Raw genomic sequence first — 20,360 nt, forward strand, 5'->3', positions numbered from 1 at the left:
GGGGGCAGGTAAGGATGGAATGAAAACATCCTGGTAAGAGGCTTGGCACCGGGCAGAGCGGCACAGACACCCGCTCCCGCCCGGGGCGCCCTGGGGAGCTCACAGGGATGCGCCCTGCGCGCCTGGGTTCTCCTCATAGGACCGCTTTCCTCCAATTCTCGTTGGAGATTCTCTTAAGCAAGCAACGTCCTCGGAAGCAGTTGGGAGTCTAAAATGTCAATACATTTTTAAAAATATATTTTATTGATTTTTTACAGAGAGGAAGGGAGAGGGATAGAGTTAGAAACATCCATCAGCTGCCTCCTGCACCCCTCCCGCCCCCCACTGGAGATGCGCCCGCAACCAAGGCACATGCCCTTGACCGGAATCGAACCTGAGACCCTTCAGTCCACAGCCCACTATCCACCAGTCCTCTATCCACTGGGCCACACCGGTTTCCGTTAAATGTCAATGCATTTTAAGAAAAGAGCAAACATCCGCCTTTTGCAGGGGGTGATGGGCGCGCATCCAAGAAACTCAGTCAGCCCTTCTCTCTCTCCGTTTGGGGTCCTGTCTCCAAAGAACCCCAAGCGGCGTTCTCTTTGGGTAGTTTCTTCTCTCCTGTCAGCCCGTCGGGCCGGGTTTGCTGTGGGAGAACGAGGACCACAGCCGCCCCGGGCTGGGCCGGGCGCCGCGCGGGGCGGGGGCGGGGGCGGGGGCGGGGGCGGGCCGGGCCGGGATCGGGGCGTTTCCAAAGCTCCGGAGCAGAAGCCCCTCCTCGGAGGGAGGGACGAGGCCGGGCCTCGCTCTTCAAAGTCGCTCCCGGATTCCAGAACTCCGCTCGGCCCGGTTCCCCTGCCCGCGGCCGGTCCCGGAGCGGGTGCCCCCGAGGCCTCCGTCCCTCCGCTCCCCGCGCCCCCCGCCCGGCCATGTCCTCCTGCAGCCGCGTGGCGGTGGTGACCGGGGCCAACAAGGGCATCGGCTTCGCCATCGCGCGGGACCTGTGCCGCCAGTTCTCGGGGGACGTGGTGCTCACGGCGCGGGACGCGGCGCGGGGCCGGGCGGCCGTGCAGCAGCTGCAGGCCGAGGGGCTGAGCCCGCGCTTCCACCCGCTGGACATCGACGACCCGCAGAGCATCCGCGTCCTGCGCGACTTCCTGCGCCAGGAGTACGGGGGCCTCAACGTGCTGGTCAACAACGCGGGCATCGCCTTCAAGGGTAGGTGCGGAGAGGGGGCCTGGGTGCCCCGAGGGTGGGGACAGCATCCGCGGAGCGATGGGGAGGAGAGGCGTGCGCCCGGCGGGGGCTCGCCTCCCGGAGTTGGGGAGCGGTTCGCTCCGCGCCGAGCGCGCCGGGTCCTGGGCACCGCGCCCCGCTCCCTGCAGGCCCGTGGCAGACCCGGCCCCGCCGCGGACGGCCGCCCGGGTTTGGAGTTCACGGCCTCCGGGCGCGGCCACGCCCTGCTGAGCTCAGCGCCGTCCCGGCCAGAGGCTGTCTCTGCGGGGTCTCCAGCTCGCTGGGGCTTTCGCTTTCTGAAAGGCGCATTCACAGGCGCCGGGCCATCTGCCGGGACAGGAAATGAGTCTCTGGGACCCGGCCAGGACGCTCGGGCACACAGAGGGCCGGAGACCTTAATGGAGAGCTTGGATAGGCTCCGGCTAAAGGAAGCCGGCCTGCGCCCTCCCCCGGGGAGCCGTGCTGGTCACCAGACGGGCCAGGCGGTGTGGGGTAGCCTCTGGGATACTTGGCGGGGAAGGGGGCTAACGCGATGCCTCACTCCAGTGCTCCATTAAGGAAGTTCTGAGCGAGCATCAGACTGTCACCGTACAGCGGGGCGTTAGGGAGCGGAGGGGAGATAAGAGAGCCACCGAAGGACTTGTGTGCATGCATAAAAACATCCAACAGGTGCAGAACATTGGGGGTGAGGGCATGTGTGGGAGTGGGGTGGGGGAACGATGGTAAGATATGTACACATATAATACCCTGATAAAAGAAAACATGTAAATAAAATGAAATAAAGGAAGTTCTGAGCTAAGTGCTGCGGGTAGAAAGAAGGAACCGGCGGCCTCACGCACACCCGGTGGGGAGCGGAGTAAATCGCACTGTTGGGGAGCACAATCCCCCGTTGCTGGCACCCCACCTGCTGCTCCGTGTGCGGGCTTTCTGGGGGCGCAGGCAGGTGGGTGGCTCACACACACACACACACACACACCCGGAGGGCCGAGGGCCTGGTGGACAGGGGCCCGGCGTCCTGAGCCGCAGATGGGGGACTCTGGCCTGCCCTGCAGCCTTGCCCTGCCTCCCTGTGTGCGCGGTGGGCGCAGCCCCTGCGAGCCGGGCCCTGGGCCAGCGCAGAGCTCCAGGCTTTGCCTGGCACCCGCTGAGCCAGAACCCGCAGCTCCACAGGCCCCCCTGGACCCCCTCTGCCTCCCAAGTCCCAGCAGCAAAGGTCACAGCCGCCGAGCGTCCCCTGGGGACCGGCTGGAAGTGCCAGTGCCGGCGCCCCACCCAGACCGGCTCCGTCCCATCCCGGGCGGGCCGGGAGCTGTGTTCGCACAGGCCCGGCAGGTGACTCAGGCTCAGGGTGAAGCTGGGAGCCCCGGACCCAGTGGTCTAAAAACGGAAAAGTCAGCTTCCCCTGTAATTAGAGAGCGGCCCGCTTTGCCTGACCTTGCCCTTGTTTCCTCCTCTTCTTCAAAGTTGATGATCCCACGCCCTTTGACATCCAAGCTGAGATAACGCTGAAGACCAACTTTTTTGCCACGAGGAATGTCTGCAAAGAATTGCTGCCCATCATAAAGCCTCATGGTGAGTCCAGCGTGTGCGTGGTCACCTTGCACCCCTCAGCAAGGAGTGCAGGGGCTCTGCTGCCCTAAGGAGTCACCTAGGGTGCTGTTCTCTGAGGGGAAACAGAAAACGGCATCATTAAACACACACACACACACACACACACACACTCTGAATGGCCAGATTATTATGATCTCTAAACACATAATAATCTGACCACTCAATATATATATATATTAGAGGCCCCGTGCATGAATTTGTAAATGGGTGTGGTCCGGCCAGCCTGGCCAGGGGAGGGGACATGGCAGTTGACCAGCCTGCCTGCTGGGTGAACTCTTGGTCGAGGGGACAATTTGCATATTAGCCTTTTATTATATAGAATATACACTGAGTGGCCAGATTATTACGCGTTCAGAGATTATAATAATCTGGCCACTCAGAATATATACCTGAAATATATATATATTTCAGAGAGGAAGGGAGAGGGAGAGAGAGATAGAAACATCAATGATGGGAGAGAATCATTGATCGGCTGCATGCCTCTCACCAGGGACCGAGCCCACAACCTGGCCATGTCCCCTGACCAGAAATTGTACCTGGACCCTTCAGTCTGCAGACCAATGCTCTATCCACTGAGCCAAACCGGCTAGGGCAAGGCATCATTTTTTTACAGGGCTGTAAAGCTTCAGCTTTAAAAGGCACGGATGACACATGGGGATGTTCTTGAGTCTCCCATGACATGAGCTCAATCCTAGAACAACAAGGGTTACAAGTCTTAAAAGTCCTCTTGCCTTTTTGCAACCTCAGGAGCCTCCTCCAGCTCCCCGGGGGGAAGGGGCCACACCCAGCTCCCCTGGGGGTGGCATCGGATCCGACCTAGCATTTCCATTCCTACCTCTATTTCTATTACCATCTGGATGAAGGGGTAGGGGAATGGCAGGGGGGAGGGCAGGCTCACTTCCCTGAGGAGTTTATTTCCCAAGAAGTCAGCTGTGAGTCTGAGGAAAAACAAAAGGGTTGTTCTCACTGGAAATGTGCTTTTTAAAATTTAACATTTTGGCCGAAACCGGTTTGGCTCAATGGATAGAGCATCAGCCTGCAGACTGAAAGGTCCCAGGTCAAGGGCATGTACCTTGGTTGCAGGCACATCCCCGGTGGGGTGGGGTGCGGGGGGTGCAGGAGGCAGCTGATCGATGATTCTCTCTCATCGATGTTTCTTGCTCTCTATCCCTCTCCCTTCCTCTCTGTAAAAAACCAATAAAATATATTTCAAAGAAAAATTTAACATTTTGCATAAAGAGGACCTCCAGTGCATAAACTTCAAAATCTAAAACTTTGCCTGAGAGAGTGGCACCTGCATTGCCATCTGCCCCCACCCCAGCTCGCCCAGCCCTGTCTCCAGCCCGCTCAGGCGATTCCCTTCGTTGGCCTCCTCTCGGGTGGGCTGGGAGTCCTCGGGCAGAGCTGCAGGGACTGGCAGCAGGAAGCCGGGCTCCTGGGTCATGGAGGTGGGGAGAGCCCAGGGCCCAGGGGGTGGAGTCTTACATTCAAATCCAAGCAAATCTAAATGCGGATTTTTTGCTCCCTTTGTTACACAGAGGGGGCCGTTAAGCATAATGCTTGCCACCCTGTTTCCTTCTTTCACTCTCTCCGGGCTCTTTCCAGGCCAGGACAAGGGTTTCTTACCCTTTTTCACGCTGCGTAGCATTTCCCCGGAGGGATGTCTCTCCCTGTGGGTTTTCCAATCGTGGGGTTTGGAAGCTGCGAGGCCCTGGAGAAACCTCCGCCCCTGCACCTTCACTTTCAGAGGAGGAAACTGAGGCTCAGAGCAGGGAGCACAGCCAGGTGCTGAGAGCTGGAAGCAGCGCCGGTGCTCCTGACCGCACCCCACCCGGGGCTCCTGACTGCACCCAGGGCTCCTGACCGCACCCCTCAATCAGATCAGAGGATCAGTTCTGGTGGAGTAAGGCTTGCAGCTGCCACGTGATCACAAACCAAGCCGTTTGCGAGAGAAAAGTAGGGAGAGGGAGGGTGGGGCTCAGGGATCAACCCAGGACAGGCGAGTCTCTCCAGGGCAAAATGCTGAGCATTGGTGCTTTCTGATTGGTAGGAAATTGCTAGCTTCCTGATTTAAAAGCCACTCTTTATTCAGGTTTAATAGGTTAACTTAGGTTTATATAGGTTATATAGGTATATATATATATATATATATATATATATATTTTTTTTTTTTTTTCAGGTTAATTTTTTAAATACATGTTTTTATTCATTTCAGAGAGGAAGGGAGAGAGAAACATTAATGATGAGGGAGAATCATTGATTGGTTGCCTCCTGCACGCCCCCCACCAAGGATGGAGCCTGCATCCTGGCCTGTGCCCTGACGGGGAGTCCAACCAGGGCCTCATGGGGCGCTGCTCAGTCACTGAGCCTCTGGGCCGGGCTGTATCACTTTAAAGAGTTATTTCCGCTTATTTGTTCGAGGTTCTGAGTCAACAGGTTAAGGAAGTGTCAAGCCACTAGGGGGAGACACGTGCCCATGCTTTCTGAAAGAGTGTTTCTGGACCGGTGAGGCCGCCCGGACCTCAGCGGAGAGGGAGGGGGGTGGGGGGAGGAATGGCTGCAGCTTCTGAGACGTCACCTGCTGCCTCTCCCAGAGGCGTGTCCTCAGATCAAAGAGGACACCTGCCTGGCTGGTGTGGCTCAGCTGGTTGGAGCGGATCCCATGCGCTGAAGGGTCTCGGGTTCCATCCTTGGTTGGGGCTCCAGCAGGAGGCAACCAACTGATGCTTCTCTCCCATATTGATTGTTTCCCTATTTCTTTCTCTCCCCTCCCCTAAGCCCCTCTCCCCAAAACCCACAAACATATCCTCAGGGAGGATCAAAAAAAGGACACTTCTTCCTCTTAGGTTTTGTATTTTCCTTAGAGGCATTATGTAGCTCCCATAATTTAATTTTCTTTTCTGTCTTCCATTTCCATATATATAATATGTTTTCTATCTCTCCCTCTCCTTTCCTCTCTGAAATCGATAAAAATATGTATATGTAAAAGTATATACATATTTTTATCGACTTCAGAGAGGAAAGGAGAGGGAGAGATAGAAACATCAATGATGAAAGAGAATCGTCAACTGGCTGCCTCCTTCACGCCCTACACTGGAGCTCGAGCCCAATACCCAGGCCTGTGCCCGATGGGGATCAAACCAGGACCTTCTACAATAGCTCATAGGTCGATGCTCAACCACAGGCCCACACTGCCTGGGCTAGAGTTGTGTTTTGTGTGTTTTTTTAAATAAATTTTATTTATTTTTCACGAAGAGGAAGAGAGAGGGATAGAAAGTTAAAAACATCAATGAGAGAGAAACATCGACCAGCTGCCTCCTGCACACCTCCTACTGGGGATGTGCCCGCAACCAAGGTGCATGCCCTTGACCGGAATCGAACCTGGGACCCTTGAGTCCTCAGGCAGACACTCTATCCACTGAGCCAAACTGGCCAGGCCAACATTTTTTGTTTGTCTTGAAGTTAAAATACTTTAAAATTTTTATACTTTTTAAAAATTAATGTTACCTGTTTCTATTTAATTATTATATATTTTATTGATCTTTTACAGAGGGGAAGAGAGAGATAGAGAGTTAGAAACATCGATGAGAGAGAAACATCAATCAGCTGCCTCTTGCACACCCCCCACTGGGGATGCACCCAAAACCAAGGTATATGTCCTTGACTGAAATCGAACCCAGGACCTTCCAGTCCGCAGACTGACGCTCTATCACTGAGCCAAACCGGTTTTGGCTAGAGTTGAGTTTTTAATCAGAGATTAAACCTGCAGCATAATGCAATCAGTGCGTCGTGGCCTCGTCAGCCAGCGACCACCTGTGACCGGCCCCGTGTTGTGTTGCAGGCAGAGTGGTGAACATCAGCAGTCTCCAGGGCTCCCGGGCGCTGGAGCAGTGCAGCCAGCCCCTGAAGGAGATGTTTTGCTGCGAGGACCTCACCGAGGGCGACCTGGTGGAGCTCATGAAGAAGTTCGTGGAGGACACGAAAAACGAAGTTCACGAGAGGGAAGGCTGGCCCAGCTCGGCCTATGGCGTGTCTAAGCTGGGGGTCACGGTCTTGTCCAAGATCCTGGCCCGGCGCCTGGATGAGAAGCGGAAAGCCGACAGGATTCTGCTCAACGCGTGCTGCCCCGGGTGGGTGAAGACGGACATGGCCGGGGACTTCGGCACCAGGACGCTGGAGGAGGGCGCGGAGACCCCGGTCTACCTGGCCCTCCTGCCTCCCGATGCCACCGAGCCTCAGGGCCAGCTGGTCCGGGACAGAGTGGTCCAGAAGTGGTGGGAACCTTCTGGGCTGCTCACTGCTTAATAAACGTGGGATGAGCGGACGGGATCCGGTGGTGTCGTCTGGTGTGTCTGTCCCTCAGGGCTGTGGACTGAGATCTCCATGGGAAAAGGTCTGGTTCCTTTTTCTTTCTTTTTAAATATATATATATATATATATATATATATATATATATATTATTGATTCTTACAGAGAGGAAGAGAGAGGGACAGAGAGCTAGAAACATCGATGAGAGAGAAACATCCATCAGCTGCCTCCTATACACCCCCTACTGTGGATGTGCCCGCAACCAAGTACATGCCCTTGACCTGAATTGAACCTGGGACCCTTCAGTCCGCAGACCGACGCTCTATCCACTGAGCCAAACCGGTCAGGGCGAGGTCTAGTGCTGAAATCAAGCCAAGAGACTGTTACACCTGAAATTCCTTTGGGGAAGGACCTAGTTGTGTAGTTGTCAGATGTTAGCGGGCATCAGGATCAGCAGGAGGGCATGTACGTCTCTGCCCAGAGCGGGGCCCAGGAATGGGCGCTTCTCACAGTTCCCAGGGGCTGCTGGGACTGCGGCCACACTGAGAGCCGCTGGTCTGGGAGGACTCCAGACCATGGGGTTTCCCAGCTGCCCTCTGCTGTTTCCAGGCTGCTGCCTCTGGAGAGACGAGGACTTAGCCTGTCTCCTAAGCTCTGCACTCTGCCTCTGCCTGTATCCCATTGTTTCCTTACATTTGAGTACATTTTATAAAAAGCCTATTTTATTGATTTCAGAGAGGAAGGGAGAGGGAGATAGAAACGCCAATGATGGGAGAGAATCATTGATTGGCTGCCTCCCACAGTGGGGATCAAGCCTGCAACCTGGGCATGTGCCCTGATTGGGAATGGAATCATGACCTCCTGGTTCCTAGGCTGATGCTCAGCCACTGGCCAGGCCACGTTCACTGCTTTCAGATGAGATTGGTTTGGCAGCCTGCCTCCCAGGTTCTGGTTATACCCTGGAGAAATAAAGGCTCTTGCTAAAAAGAAGAAATATACTTGCAAAGAAAGTTTGCAAAGCAGCCAAGACCTCAGTCGGAATGACTAGCTGGACAACAACACACATACAACAGGTGCGCAGTGGACACATACTCAGGGAGGACAGCCCGCAATTACCCAGCTTATGACAGGTGGGGACAGCAGCACAAAGGTCACTCCTCCTGACGACAGCACTGCAGGAAAGGGGTAACGCTGTTTTCCACCTGGGAATCAGTAACCGTAAACACACGCAAGGTCTCCCAGCAAAAGGCCCGGCTAGCTCTGCCCTCACCTCCCTTTATATTTATTTATTTATTTTTTAAAATATATTTTATTGATATTTTACAGAGAGAAAGAGAGAGGGGTAGAGAGTTAGAAACATCGATGAGAGAGAATCATCGATCAGCTGCCTCTTGCACACTCCCCCACTGGGGATGTGCCCGCAACCACAGCACATACCCTTAACCGGAATCGAACCCAGGACCCTTCAGTCTGCAGGCCGACGCTCTATCCACTGAGCCAAACCGGTTTCGGCTCACCTCCCTTTTTAAATGTTCTTACTGATTTCAGAGAGAGGAAGGGAGAGGCAGAGAAAGATAAGAAATACCAAGGATGAGAAAGAATCAAGATTGGCTGCCTCCTGATCCCTTCCTGAGGATCAAGCCCAAACCCAGGTATGTGCCCTGACTGGGAACTGAACCATGACCTTCTGGTTCCTAGGTCAACGCCCAACCGCCGAGCCACACCAGCTTGCTCTTGTGCTCGTTTCAGACCATCGCTCCCTAGACATTTTAATGACTTCTTGTCTGGCTCTGAAAGCATTTTAATGGCTTTCAATCATTTCCTGAATTCCTCTTCCATGCGGGTTCCGTCTGAGGCCAGCCCCTGCCGGCTGTTCAGGTCTCCCTGACGGAGTCACAGACAGGAAGTGCACGTGTCAACCAGCAGGCCGACCCTTTTAGTTCCTCTCCCCTTTTCTGGCTCCGGGACATTCCTGGATCACATGTGGTCCCCTTAGAAGACTGACTGGTAAACTGCTGATCAGAATGGCGTTTCTCATTTTGGTGGAAACGTCTCGGGGCCTTTATTGGATGGTCTGCCCAGCACCCTCTCCCCAACCATTACTTTCTGCTCCCTCTGCCTGCTTCGTCCCAAGTTAACAGCGGCAGCAGCCCCAAGGTGACTTTGCCCTGCTGTCCTCAGAGGACTGACTGCTCCCGTGCCAGGACCAGCCGCAATAAAACAGGGAAAGCTCAGAGCTGCTCCCATAAGCAACCCTGCCCCACCCCCCACCCCACCCCCTGGTCCAAGGAGCTGTTTGAGGCAGGCATTGCAATGGACTCTCAACAGTAGCAGTTACGCAGTGGCCCAAAGAGAGACAGCATCCCTTCGCTGACCTCATGCCATCTCTGAGCTCCCTGGTTCTCAGACAGGCTCCAAGGTCCTCTGTATCCCTAAAGACATTTCCCTCTTCTTAAGCTCGTTTGAACTGAGTTCTTGTTCTTGCAACCAAAGGAGTCTAATAAAAGTGCATGAAAATGCATCATGGCATGCAGGAGTGAAATAAATATTGGCTTGGAATCAGAAGGGAAAAAAGAAGAAAGAGAAAAAATCATGCATTAGGAACCCATGGCATACTCAGACCTATCCCAACATTGTTTGACGTAATTCTCAGGACCGTCCTTTAAGGAAGGTCTTTTTTTTTTTTTTATATTTTATTGATTTTTTTTGTTTGTTTGTTTTGTTTTTTTTTGCCCCCTCCCTCCCTCCCACACATCCCCTCTAAGGAAGGTCTTGATGTCATTTTTCTAATGAGGACGGAAAGGCTTGGAGAGGTTAGCTGGCCAAGATCACACAGCTAAGAGCCGAGAGCCGTGTCGCCTCCAGGACTGTCTTAGTGCAGAGTCCCCGGCTTTTCTGGGCACCTAGCACCTGTCCCATCCCGCTCACCATTACGGGTCTATTATAGATTCTAACATATAGGTAAAATTGTATACTTAAGACAGAGCACTAGTTAAGTATACAATTTTACCTATATGTTTTGAAAAATTCTAGTTTAGCACTTCTTAGTTGGGATTCAGGAATCTGTATTTTAACAACTCCACCAGGTGATTCTCATCATGAGAGAAGTTTGGGAAACCCTTGCCTAGAGGCCTGGTGCATGAAATTAATGCACGGGTAGGGTCCCTAGGCCTGGCTGGTGATGAGGGCTGATCTTTGTTCCACACTGCCTCCTGGTGGTCAGTGCACGTCATAACGAGTGGTCGAACTCCCAGTCAGTGGAAATCCCGAGGGGACTATTTGCATGTTAGCCTTTTATTATCTAGGAGGATTCTTGGTGATTTGAGAGAAGTGATATATCCCCTTGGGACTCTTGAGACAAACTATATATACCCTTTCTCCAGACACATACATCTATTCAAAAGGTTCTGTACAATTTAGAGTGTACATGGTCCTCCCAGTCCCATCCTCCCTCTCCCCCCAAAAAACAAAACAAAACAAAAACAAAAACAAAAAAAACAACACTTTCACGACTGCCTTGCCTCCAGGAGCCCTGGACTAGATCTGAAAATCCCTGAGGGATCCTAAGGGGTTAATGGGTAGAGGCCTCTCTCTACATAAATTACAACCTCTGTCCACAGGCGGCACTGCTTGGGTTGGTGGCACTGCTTCCCAGCTGGTGCCACCGGTGTTCAGGTGAACCACATCCTTCAAGGAGCCTCTCGCCCTGCAGCTGTCAGCCAGGCGGGGCGGGTCCGAACTGGCCAGGCCGAAGGCTCCTGAGAATGGCAGGAAGGAGTTACAGTTTCTCTGTAAATATCAGTGCTCTTTAGCGTTGACGAGAAGCCCCGTTCCTGAGCCAGCGTGCACGGAACGAAGCTCATTTCATGAACTGATTTCTTCACTTCGCTGATGCCAAGGGTCAGAGAGGTGCGGCGTGTGGGGAGGAGGCACCGTAACCCGCGCCCCAGCCCCCGGGCCCACCTCCCCCGGAGGGTTTGGTGGCGGGAGAGCTGGGTGAGCCGGTGCCATGGGCCCCACCTTTCCAGAACCCCACGGTTCTCCGGTCTGTAACTCCAAAGCCCCGCCTCGGACAGGCTGACCCGATGGCCGGTGTCCCCTTCCTCCGGTGGGTCAGGAGCTCCAGGTGAGAGGCGGAGCACCCTGCCCACCCTGTGAGGTCCTAGGGGGCGGTCTCACAGCGAGGGCGCAGCTAGCGGCCCCGGGGATGGCCACCCACCGACCGCCGGGAAGCTGCGCGCAGGCCCCGCCCACTCACCTGAGAGCCCGCCTCCGGGCCCCTCCGCCCTGCGCGGCGCCGCCTCCTGCCCGGCCCAGGTCAGGGGCCCGCCTCCCGCCCCGCCCCCAGCGTCCGGGACACGCCCACGGTCCTGCCTCAAGCACAGGGCACGCCCTAGTCCCCGCCCCTGCACGCCGAGGGCCCGCCCACCTGTCCTGCTCTAGAGCCAGCCATTGGCCCTGCCTCCTAGAGCCAATCATTGGCCCCGCCCCTACACCATCGGCTCGGGGGCGGGGCCATGGGCGGTCCGCTGTGCGCCAATGGCTGGAGCCAGCCCTTGGCCCCGCTCCACGCGCAGAGGACCGCCTCCTGACCCGCCCCCGCGCGCGGAGGCCCCGCCTCCCGGCCCCGCTCCTCTCCCGGAGCCGCAGCGGCGCAGGCTCGGGCGCGGCGCTTCCTTCGCGGTCCCGGCTCCCGGCTGAGCCGCCGGCGTCGTCCGCTCTCCCCGCCCGGCCCGGCCGGCCCCTCCGTCCGTGGGCGCGTCCCCGAGACAGGCCGCCGCCGCTGAGGTAAGTCGGGCCTGCGCCCGGGCCGCCCCGGGAACCCGGGAAACCGGGCGTCTCCGCGGGCTCGCGAGCGGCGGAGCGGCGCGGGCGTCCGTCCCGGCCGCGCAGGTCCCGGCGGCGCCGAGGGGAGCGGGTGCCCAGGCGCCCCGGCCCGCGCTGCTGCCGTGCGGGCGGCCCCGGCGGCCCCGGCAGCGCGGCCACGCCCGGCGGCCTGGCGGCAGGTGGAGGTCAGGCCCAGCCCCGCTCCTCGGCCTGCGGGCGGGGGGAGCTGCTCCGCTCGCTGCGCGGTCCTCGGGGAGGAGGGAGCAGGGCGGGCTTCGCTGGGAGGAAGGACCGGCCCGGGTGCCCGGAGGAGGACCGAGCCGCAGTGCGCCCGCCGCCCGCCGCCCGCGTCTGGCCGGGCGCCGCCTCCGGGCGGGTGCGGGGATGGTGGTGGTGGTGGTGGTGGTGGTGGTGGTGGTGGTGGTGGTGGTGGTGCCGGTGCCGCTGCCAATGGAGGCTGAGCCAGGCCTGCCTAACCGGGCAGCTCCGCACCGGGAAAACCTGCCCAGGGGGCTTCTGGTAAGGAGATGGAGGCCCCCTCCTTCCCCATCCCGCCTGCTCCCACTGGTGTCTTCGCATTTTCCACAATTTAACTGCACGTTTAAAGAAAAAGTGCCCTAGCGTTGCTAAGCCAGGTAACCGATGGCCCACGGTGTGTCTGCGCCTGGACCGAGGGTCCGGATCTGCTGCTGAGTTCTTGCTCGGAGGGTGGCTGTCATTGTTCAGTTGTCATGTGACTCGGAACTGTGCTTTCATGTAAACATCTTTACAATGAACTTCTTTGGGGTCTGGCAGTAGATTTTTCACTTGAATTTGTTTTTTGTTTTGTTTTTAAAAATATGTCTATTGATTTCTAGAGCGGAAGGGAGAGGGACAGACAAACATCCCTGAGGGAAAAACAATTGGCTGCTTCTCATACTCCCCCTACTGGAGATTGTGCCTGAAACCCGGGCCCAATCGGACCAGCGACCTTTTGGTTTATGTCAATGCTCAGCCAGCCTCTGAACCACACCAGCGAGGTGAATTTATTGTTTTGTTTTAAACGCAGATCCTGAGTCATCGGATTTAGGATAGGCCTAAGAGTCTGCATTTCTTTCTTTTTAAAAAATATGTTTTATGGATTTTTACAGAGAGGAAGGGAGAGGGATAGAGAGTTAGAAACATCGATGAGAGAGAAACATCGGTCAGCTGCCTCCTGCACACCCCCCACTGGGGATGTGACTGAAACCAAGGCACATGCCCTTGACCGGAACTGAACCTGGGACCTCTCAGTCCGCAGGCTGATGCTCTATCCACTGAGCCAAACCAGTTAGGGCTGATTTTTATTTTTTATTTTTTTATTTTATTGATTTTGTACAGAGAGGAAGGGAGAGAGATAGAGAGTTAGAAACATCGATGAGAAAGAGTCATCGATCAGCTGCCTCTTGCACACCCTCTACTGGGGATGTGCCCGCAACCAAGGTACATGCCCTTGACCAGAATCGAACCCGGGACCTTTCAGTCCCCAAGCCGACGCTCTATCCATTGAGCCAGACCGGTTTCGGCTTGTTTTATTTTTTTAATAAATTAAACATGTGTAAGGTGAGAGACTTTCTGCTGACAGTTTAGATTTTCAGGAGATACATCTGGTGAGATACACTTGTTTAGGTGACACGTCTCTTGTTTATTTGGTAGTGGGCTGTAGAACTCTTATCAGTTTGATGAGCTAGCCAGTCCTGCACAGAGAAGTTATTCAGGCTAGATTACAAGATCATTATCAAAAGAGCTACATTAAGGCTTGAACTCTTCCTTTTATCGCTAGCACAATGTAGTGCAGGCTGTGGCTCTGAGCTGACCTGAGCTGGGATACGGAGGGCCTGATCCCAGCATCCTCACTTGGAGGCCCACGATACCCATGTCACAGGACTCTGGTGTGTTACATGAGCTACATGCATGCATCAATGATGGCTTTTACCAAGCCCACCCCGGAGACTTCCTTCATAGCCTAATGTTGAATGCCCCACATTTTGAAATAAAGGAGCTTGCTTCAATGACTGTTTCCAAACTTTGCAACTGTGCTGTTAGTTGCACTGAGTAGTTCTTGCTTCTTTTAGCCAACCGTAACATTGACCTGCTCCAGTTACCTCCCTTACCTGGCCCACACCCTCCTGCCCTGAGCACACACCTGGTCGCTGACAAGGCTCTCTTCCTGCTAAACTAGCCGCCCACGCCTGCGGACTTCACGGACCCCTGAAGGCAGTAGGCTTCCTCATCCTTTCCTCTTGCCAGTGTTACTGTTTCTGCCCACCCTCCCTCCCTGTTTGAGCCACATTACATTGAAATGATGAATTGAGGTTTTTCCTCGTTTATCGGGCTGTGACCTGTGAGAGTGGAACACAGCCATAGTTCTTTCCCCAGGTCTTAGACACTTAATATAGTGAACAGAGGTTGCAGTGGTTCAGAGGCTGGATTTCAGACTTGTAAATCTCTTGGGGGGCGGGGGAGTTATGGACTATATGGATGTACTGACTTCTTACTTGGCAAAATAAACATCTACCAACTCTGGTTATCATCCTTACATTTCCAAAGTGTGAAGGCCATTTCAGAAAAAGGGGCAGGCCTTCCCAAGAATGAGTGTGGTGCGTGTGCACAGTACAGTATATTTCTGCAGAGGCCCAGCGTGTGCAAAGGCCCTGAGGTAGGATGAGTCAGTATTAGGATAAGCAGAGTGCCTTGAAGAGAGGTAGGTGGAGCCTTGTAGGCCACACGGTGAGTGGGGAGGGGTTGGGAGTTATTGTAAGTCTAATGGGAAGATTTAAATGTGGTGGGATGTGCTGCTTTAATTCATGTGAAGAGGATTCTGGAGCACCGTGTGAAAGTGCATTGGAGGAGGCCTCTGCGGCCTGCAGGGGGGGGGAGCGCACAGGTGCAGTATAGGGAGAGGAGTGTCCACAGGTGTTTGGGGAGAAGAGCCCACGGATGGGCGCGGAGTGTGGCAGGTGAAGAGAAGGAGTCCGGAATGGTGTCAGGGGAGCACTTTCCGAGGAAGGAGCACGGGAGCAGATAGAATCAGGAGTTTCTAGAAAACAGCCTCATTGAGGTGTAGCACAACACTCATCCCAGTTACAACTCAGTGATTTTAGTAAATTTGCAAAGTTGTACAGCCATCGTCATAATCCTATTTTAGCACGTTTCCACTTCCCTAAAAAGATCCCTGGGCCTATTTGCAGTTACTTCCTGTTCCTACTTCCTGCCCCCAGCCACCACCAATCTACTTGCCGACTGGTAGCTTCAGCTGCTCCGGACATTGAACACAAATGGGATCATACGTGGCCTTTGGAGACTGGCTTCTTCCCCTGAGCGTGCATGTCCCAGGTGCATCCTTCCTGCACCCGCACCAGTAATTGTTCCTTCTCGTTGCCCATGGGGGAGAGGGCCTTCCCGGGGGCCAGGAAAGGAAGGCGCTGGCCGCATTTGGCTGAGGGACACCGGGGAGTGTGGTTTGGGTGCGCTAAGCTGGAGACACCTGTGCTGCACCAGGTGGCGGTCCAGTGGCCATTACCTGAGTCTGACAGCTGAGGGGAGTTTGGGCAGGTGTTACAAATCCCGGGCATTAGCATGAAGATCATATTTGTAAGTCATAGGAATGAGAGGTCCCTAAGGGTAAAGAGAGAGAGAAAGAGGACCTGAGGCTTGGTGCCAGGAATGCCAACCTTCCCATATCTTGTTGAGTACTTTCCAGAGTTCTGATTTGTTTGAACAGACTGATGGGTTGACTTTCAGATATTTTTAATGGGAAATATTTGCATTTCAAATGTACATATTGAAGGCAGCCTGGAACCTCACAGGATTCTGGCTGTGTAAGCCTACAGGACAGACATACACAAAGCTGCCCAGCCCTGGGACCTGGAGGGAGGGTGTCCTTTGTACCTGTGAGCCTCTGACGTGGTAAATGTAGGATACTGCACAGATCAGCAGTAAGTGCTATCAGATTCTTTACTGAATAAAAACAACAACATAAGCATGTATGTGTACTGTGTACTTACATCGCATAAGTGACGGAGTTTACACACAGTTTACATAAATGACGGTCAGGGTAGCATTCCCTGCTCCGTGTTTCCTCTTGTCACAGTGGGATAAAACAAAGGGCAGTGGGTGCTGTTGGAGTTGGGAATAGATCGGCTACATGGTGGGCTTTGTAACAGCTGCGGGGGTTCATACATAATGAAGGTACCTGACCACAGGATAAAGAACCCATCCAAGAATATGCAAGGGCCAGGAGGATAACATGATGGTTGCGTGGGCCCTGGTGTAACCCCCTACATCCAGACTACACTGCGCCTAAGGCTGCCAGGCAGCACTGTGGTGACTGCAGTGAGTGACTGAACAGGCTGCCAGACGCTACACTCTCACAGCTCATGTTTTTTTAACGTGTTGTTCCCCCACCAGCTTTTCTTCGCCAACGCTTCCAATTCTCTGTCCTCGCCTAGTTGTAGAGGGTTGGGCTGCCAAACAGCTGATTTCCTCAGGTTTTATAAACGCCCTACCATCGGAGGGCCATCTGCACTCACAGCTCCCCAGTGGGAACAGTGTGTATCATCCGATTTGTGAGTTTCCCTCCCAGAATTATTTTGTCAATGAAGTAAAACCCTCGCATTTTGCGTCTGCCTGCTCCGTCCCTTTGTCCCGCTCCGAATCCAGGAGGCCGGAACTGTTTATCTTCTCTCTGCCCGGTGCCTGGCCCAGAGGCCTTGCTAAATATTTGAACTGGATCGGCCGCCCCGGAGTTTGCGGCCGGACACCGGCCTCGGGAGCTCTGGGCTGGGAGCGGTGTGTGCTTGAATAGCTGCCTCACTGGTTTATTTTCGCTTCGCTTTTAGGTACTTCCTCCGCTGTGAGAATGTAAGATGGATCCAGAAGAGCAGGAACTCCTGCATGACTACCGCTACAAAAATTACTCTTCGGGGATTGAAAAGGCTCTGAGAAACTTCGAGTCCTCCACCGAATGGGCGGATCTCATCTCCTCACTGGGCAAGCTCAACAAGGTATGTGGGCGGAGCGCGCTGGATTGCGTGGAGGCAGGACACCGCTGTCCTTTCACTTTTTTAAGGGACTGTCTTTCTGTTACCCCGCTGTTAACCTATCCCTCCTTCAGCTTTTTCCCTGAGCATAGCATTACAGTGCAGACATCAGTAGAATAGCCAAGCAGTCCTTTCTCAACAATGAAATTGCCCAGTCAGTCATTCAAAGATGGATTGTTCTCTATGTACTGCTTAGGATTTATATGGCTTTTTCTTTATAGGTTTACTTTTTAAAAAATATATATATTTTATTGATTTTTTACAGAGAGGAAGAGAGGGATAGAGAGTTAGAAACATCGATGAGAGAGAATCATCGACCAGCTGCCTCTTGCACACCCCCCACCAGGGATGTGCCCGCAACCAAGGTACATGCCCTTGACTGGAATCGAACCTGGGACCTTTCAGTCTGCAGGCCGACGCTCTATCCACTGAGCCAAACCAGTTCTGGTCGTAGGTTTACTTTTAAGTAAATATTTTTCTTGATTTCTTAGAGGAAGGGAGAGACGAGAGATAGGAACGTTAATGATGAGAGAGCATTCTAGATGGGCTGCCTCCTGCACACCCCCCATTGGGGACCGAGCCCACAACTTGGGCATGTGCCCTGACTGGGAATCGAACCATGACTTCCTGGTTCAAAGGTCAACACTCAACCACTGAGCCACAGCAGTCAGGCTTTGGTTTACTCTTTGTTTGACCATCTTTCTGCTGATTCACAACTCCTGGAAGAATAAAGGATTAAGTAAATATTGAAATCTACCCTGGAATTGAAATTGAAATTGTGTGTGTGTTTGGGCGAGGAAAAGAGGCCAGGCCTAGGAAGACCCAAACTGGTCACGTGCGGGTTTGACCTTATGCCCTGTGATGGACGCCGTATTTTCCCGTGCTGCCCAGGAGGGTGGCACAGTAATGGCCAAGCGCTCAGAGGACCATGTGACTGTAGGTGGAGGGTGTCCGGGCTCCGTGGCTGTGGGGCCGGGGCTCCTGGCTGGGACACCTGCCTTTAGAGCCCAGTGCCGTGTGAGAGTTGGGGGTCCCCAGGTCGCAGACACCGGGGACTCCAACAAACCTCACTGCAGAGAGAGGATTTCTCCCTCCTCCTCTTCTAGGTATAGGCGGAGAGTGAGGGATGCCAGCAGGCTGACCCCGGTGCAGTGCCGGGCAGCAGTCCCCCCGGCTGCCAGGAAGCAACTCCCGCCCTCCCCGGGCTGGCAGGGCGCAGAGAGGCATGATTACAGGTTGTGCCGGAAGCTGAGTGTGTCCTGCAGAGTGTATTTACAACCTGTGGTTGTCGTGGCTGGGCGCGGGCTGGATGCACGGACGTCAGAAAAGAGAAGCAGGAGCTGGGAGTGGGTTAGAGCTCCGGCTCAGGAATTCCCACGCTGCACCCCCGCTGTCCCGCCTGAGGTGGCTCCTTGGCTAGGAGAGAGGGAGAGGCTGGAGTAGGATTTAGGTGTGTGCAGGTTCTTCCAGAAGTTTCCATGTTTTAGTTCTCAACTCTCCTGGAATCTAAAGATAGCATACTGATCTTTGGAGGGTGTGTGTTCGTTATTTTTATGTTGAGGTAAAATTCACCAGACATAAAACTTACCGTTTAACCATTTGAGACTGGTTGTTAGAGGATTTCAGTTCATTCACAGTGTGGATGGCTACTTCCGGAACATTTCCATCGTCCCCCGCCCCACTGAGATGCTGTCCGTGTCTGTGGACACAGACAGAATGATACAGTAGGTGCCTGTGCCTGGCTTCTTGCAGTTAGCACTGTTCATGCTCATCCACGTGGTAAAATGTGTCAGTGGCCAAACAGTAGTCCCTGGGAAGGACAGACCGTTTTGTCTCCCTTCATCCTGGGTGCCCTTTAGGTTCCCACCTTGGGCTATTCAGTCTGCGAGGAACACTTGTGAACAGTGTTTGTTTGAGCACGTGTCTTCCCTTCCTGTGCGCACATTCCTAGGAGTGGAATTCAAATGCAGGTTACCAAGTACAGTTGCAACCCTTATTTAAGAAGCTTTTCAAGCATTGGCCATTCATTCATTCATTCATTCAACAGGTATTTGAGTGCCTACAGCATGCCCGTACTGTTCTAGGTATCGGGGAACAGCAGAGAACCCGGGAAGCTGGCGGTAAACACAGTGCATGGATCTTAGCTGGGTGAATATTGTGGAGCAGTAAGGAGGGAGGAGACAGAAGAGTGGGGATGGCACGATATTAAATGGCTTCATGGAGGAAGGCCTTGCTGAGAAAGTGCCTTTTGACCAAGTTCCAAGGCTGTGCAATGTCTGAGGCCAGGGAGGTCACGGAGCAGGCGAGGGAGGGGAGAGCAAGTGAGGCCAGCGGGAAGGGGTGGGGAGCTCCCGGGCTGTAGGTCCTTTAAAGCGAGCCTGACAGTGGCCCGAGTCCGCCGGGAGCCGGGAGCTGAGCAGAGGGCGCGGCCTGGCTCCCGCCTGGTCTGCTCCCTGGGGCAGGAAACAGGGCGGGCGGGAGACGGAGGGGTGGGGGCACAGACGGGGACACCACACAGCTGTTCCCGTAGGAGGTGGTGCTGTGGGGCTTCTGGGGAATAGCTAACGGGATTCCCTGTGGAGAAGATGTGGGTATGAGAAAAAGAGGAGTCACGTGCGGCTCCCAGGCTTTCTCCCGGGTTTCCAGCTTGAGGGCGGGGTGGGGAGACTGGAGGACTGGCTCTGTGGGCAGGGGGACGGGGTCACTGTGGGAGGGGTTAGTGTGACAGGTGGGTGTGTGTAGGCAGGTGGAGTAAAGCACTTTCTGTTCTAGTTGGTGCCCAGTTCTCTAATCCACTACTGTGTCCTCTCTGCCCGAGCTTCCCGTCCTGCTGCTGTGATGGGCAGGGAGTGGGAACAGCCCCCGTGAGAAATCTACAAGGTATCGGTGGGAGGAGGGTGACACTCCTACCTCAGCCTGCCTGTGACGGGCGGCACTCAGAGCGCACTGTGTGCTGAGGACCCGCCATGGGTTACTGTGTAATCCTCGCAGCCTGTCTTGACATTGGTCTCAGTCTAAGCAACTTGTGAAGGTCATGGCCAGCGATGGCAGAGGGGGCGCTCAGACCCTGACCGGCTGGCTGCAGAGCCCAGCGCCTGAGCTCTTTCATGTCCATGTCGGCGAGGCTCACCGGAGGGACAGGGCTCACCTCTGTGTACGGGGCACTGTCTTCATCTGCCCAGCGAGGCTGCGTGATTGGCCGTTTTACTGTGAAGAGTCACGTGCCCAGTGTCATGTGGCTGTGATTTTTATGGGTTGAATTTTATCCTCCAGACAAAAATAAGTTGAGGTCCTAACGCCCAGTACCTCAGAAGGTGGCCTCATTTGGAGATGGGGCTT

At 54.5% G+C, this 20,360-nt stretch overlaps 2 protein-coding genes across 6 annotated transcripts in view; both read left to right on the top strand.

Moving 5' to 3' along the window:
* Positions 1-762: 762 nt before the first annotated feature.
* Positions 763-7,238, top strand: LOC311616563 (carbonyl reductase [NADPH] 3). The gene is made up of 3 exons (XM_084872072.1): positions 763-1,197; positions 2,680-2,787; positions 6,668-7,238. The coding sequence occupies exons 1-3, from the start codon at positions 909-911 to the stop codon at positions 7,129-7,131; spliced, it is 861 nt and encodes a 286-aa protein (XP_084728198.1). The 5' UTR covers positions 763-908; the 3' UTR covers positions 7,132-7,238.
* A 4,524-nt stretch (positions 7,239-11,762) lies between these two features.
* Positions 11,763-20,360, top strand: part of DOP1B (DOP1 leucine zipper like protein B) — a 61,552-nt gene continuing 52,954 nt past the window's right edge. For all 5 annotated transcript variants that reach the window (XR_014794088.1, XM_084873567.1, XM_084873569.1 and 2 more), the window contains exons 1-2: positions 11,763-11,922; positions 16,821-16,985. Coding sequence is in view for 4 of the 5 variants with exons in the window: in XM_084873567.1 (XP_084729693.1) it covers positions 16,848-16,985 (138 nt within the window). In the remaining variant the exon portion in view is untranslated. The remainder of the gene's footprint in view (positions 11,923-16,820; positions 16,986-20,360) is intronic.

This window comes from Pipistrellus hanaki (genome assembly GCF_964339955.1).
Source record: "Pipistrellus hanaki genome assembly, chromosome: 2".
NCBI classification, from domain to species: Eukaryota; Metazoa; Chordata; class Mammalia; order Chiroptera; family Vespertilionidae; genus Pipistrellus; species Pipistrellus hanaki.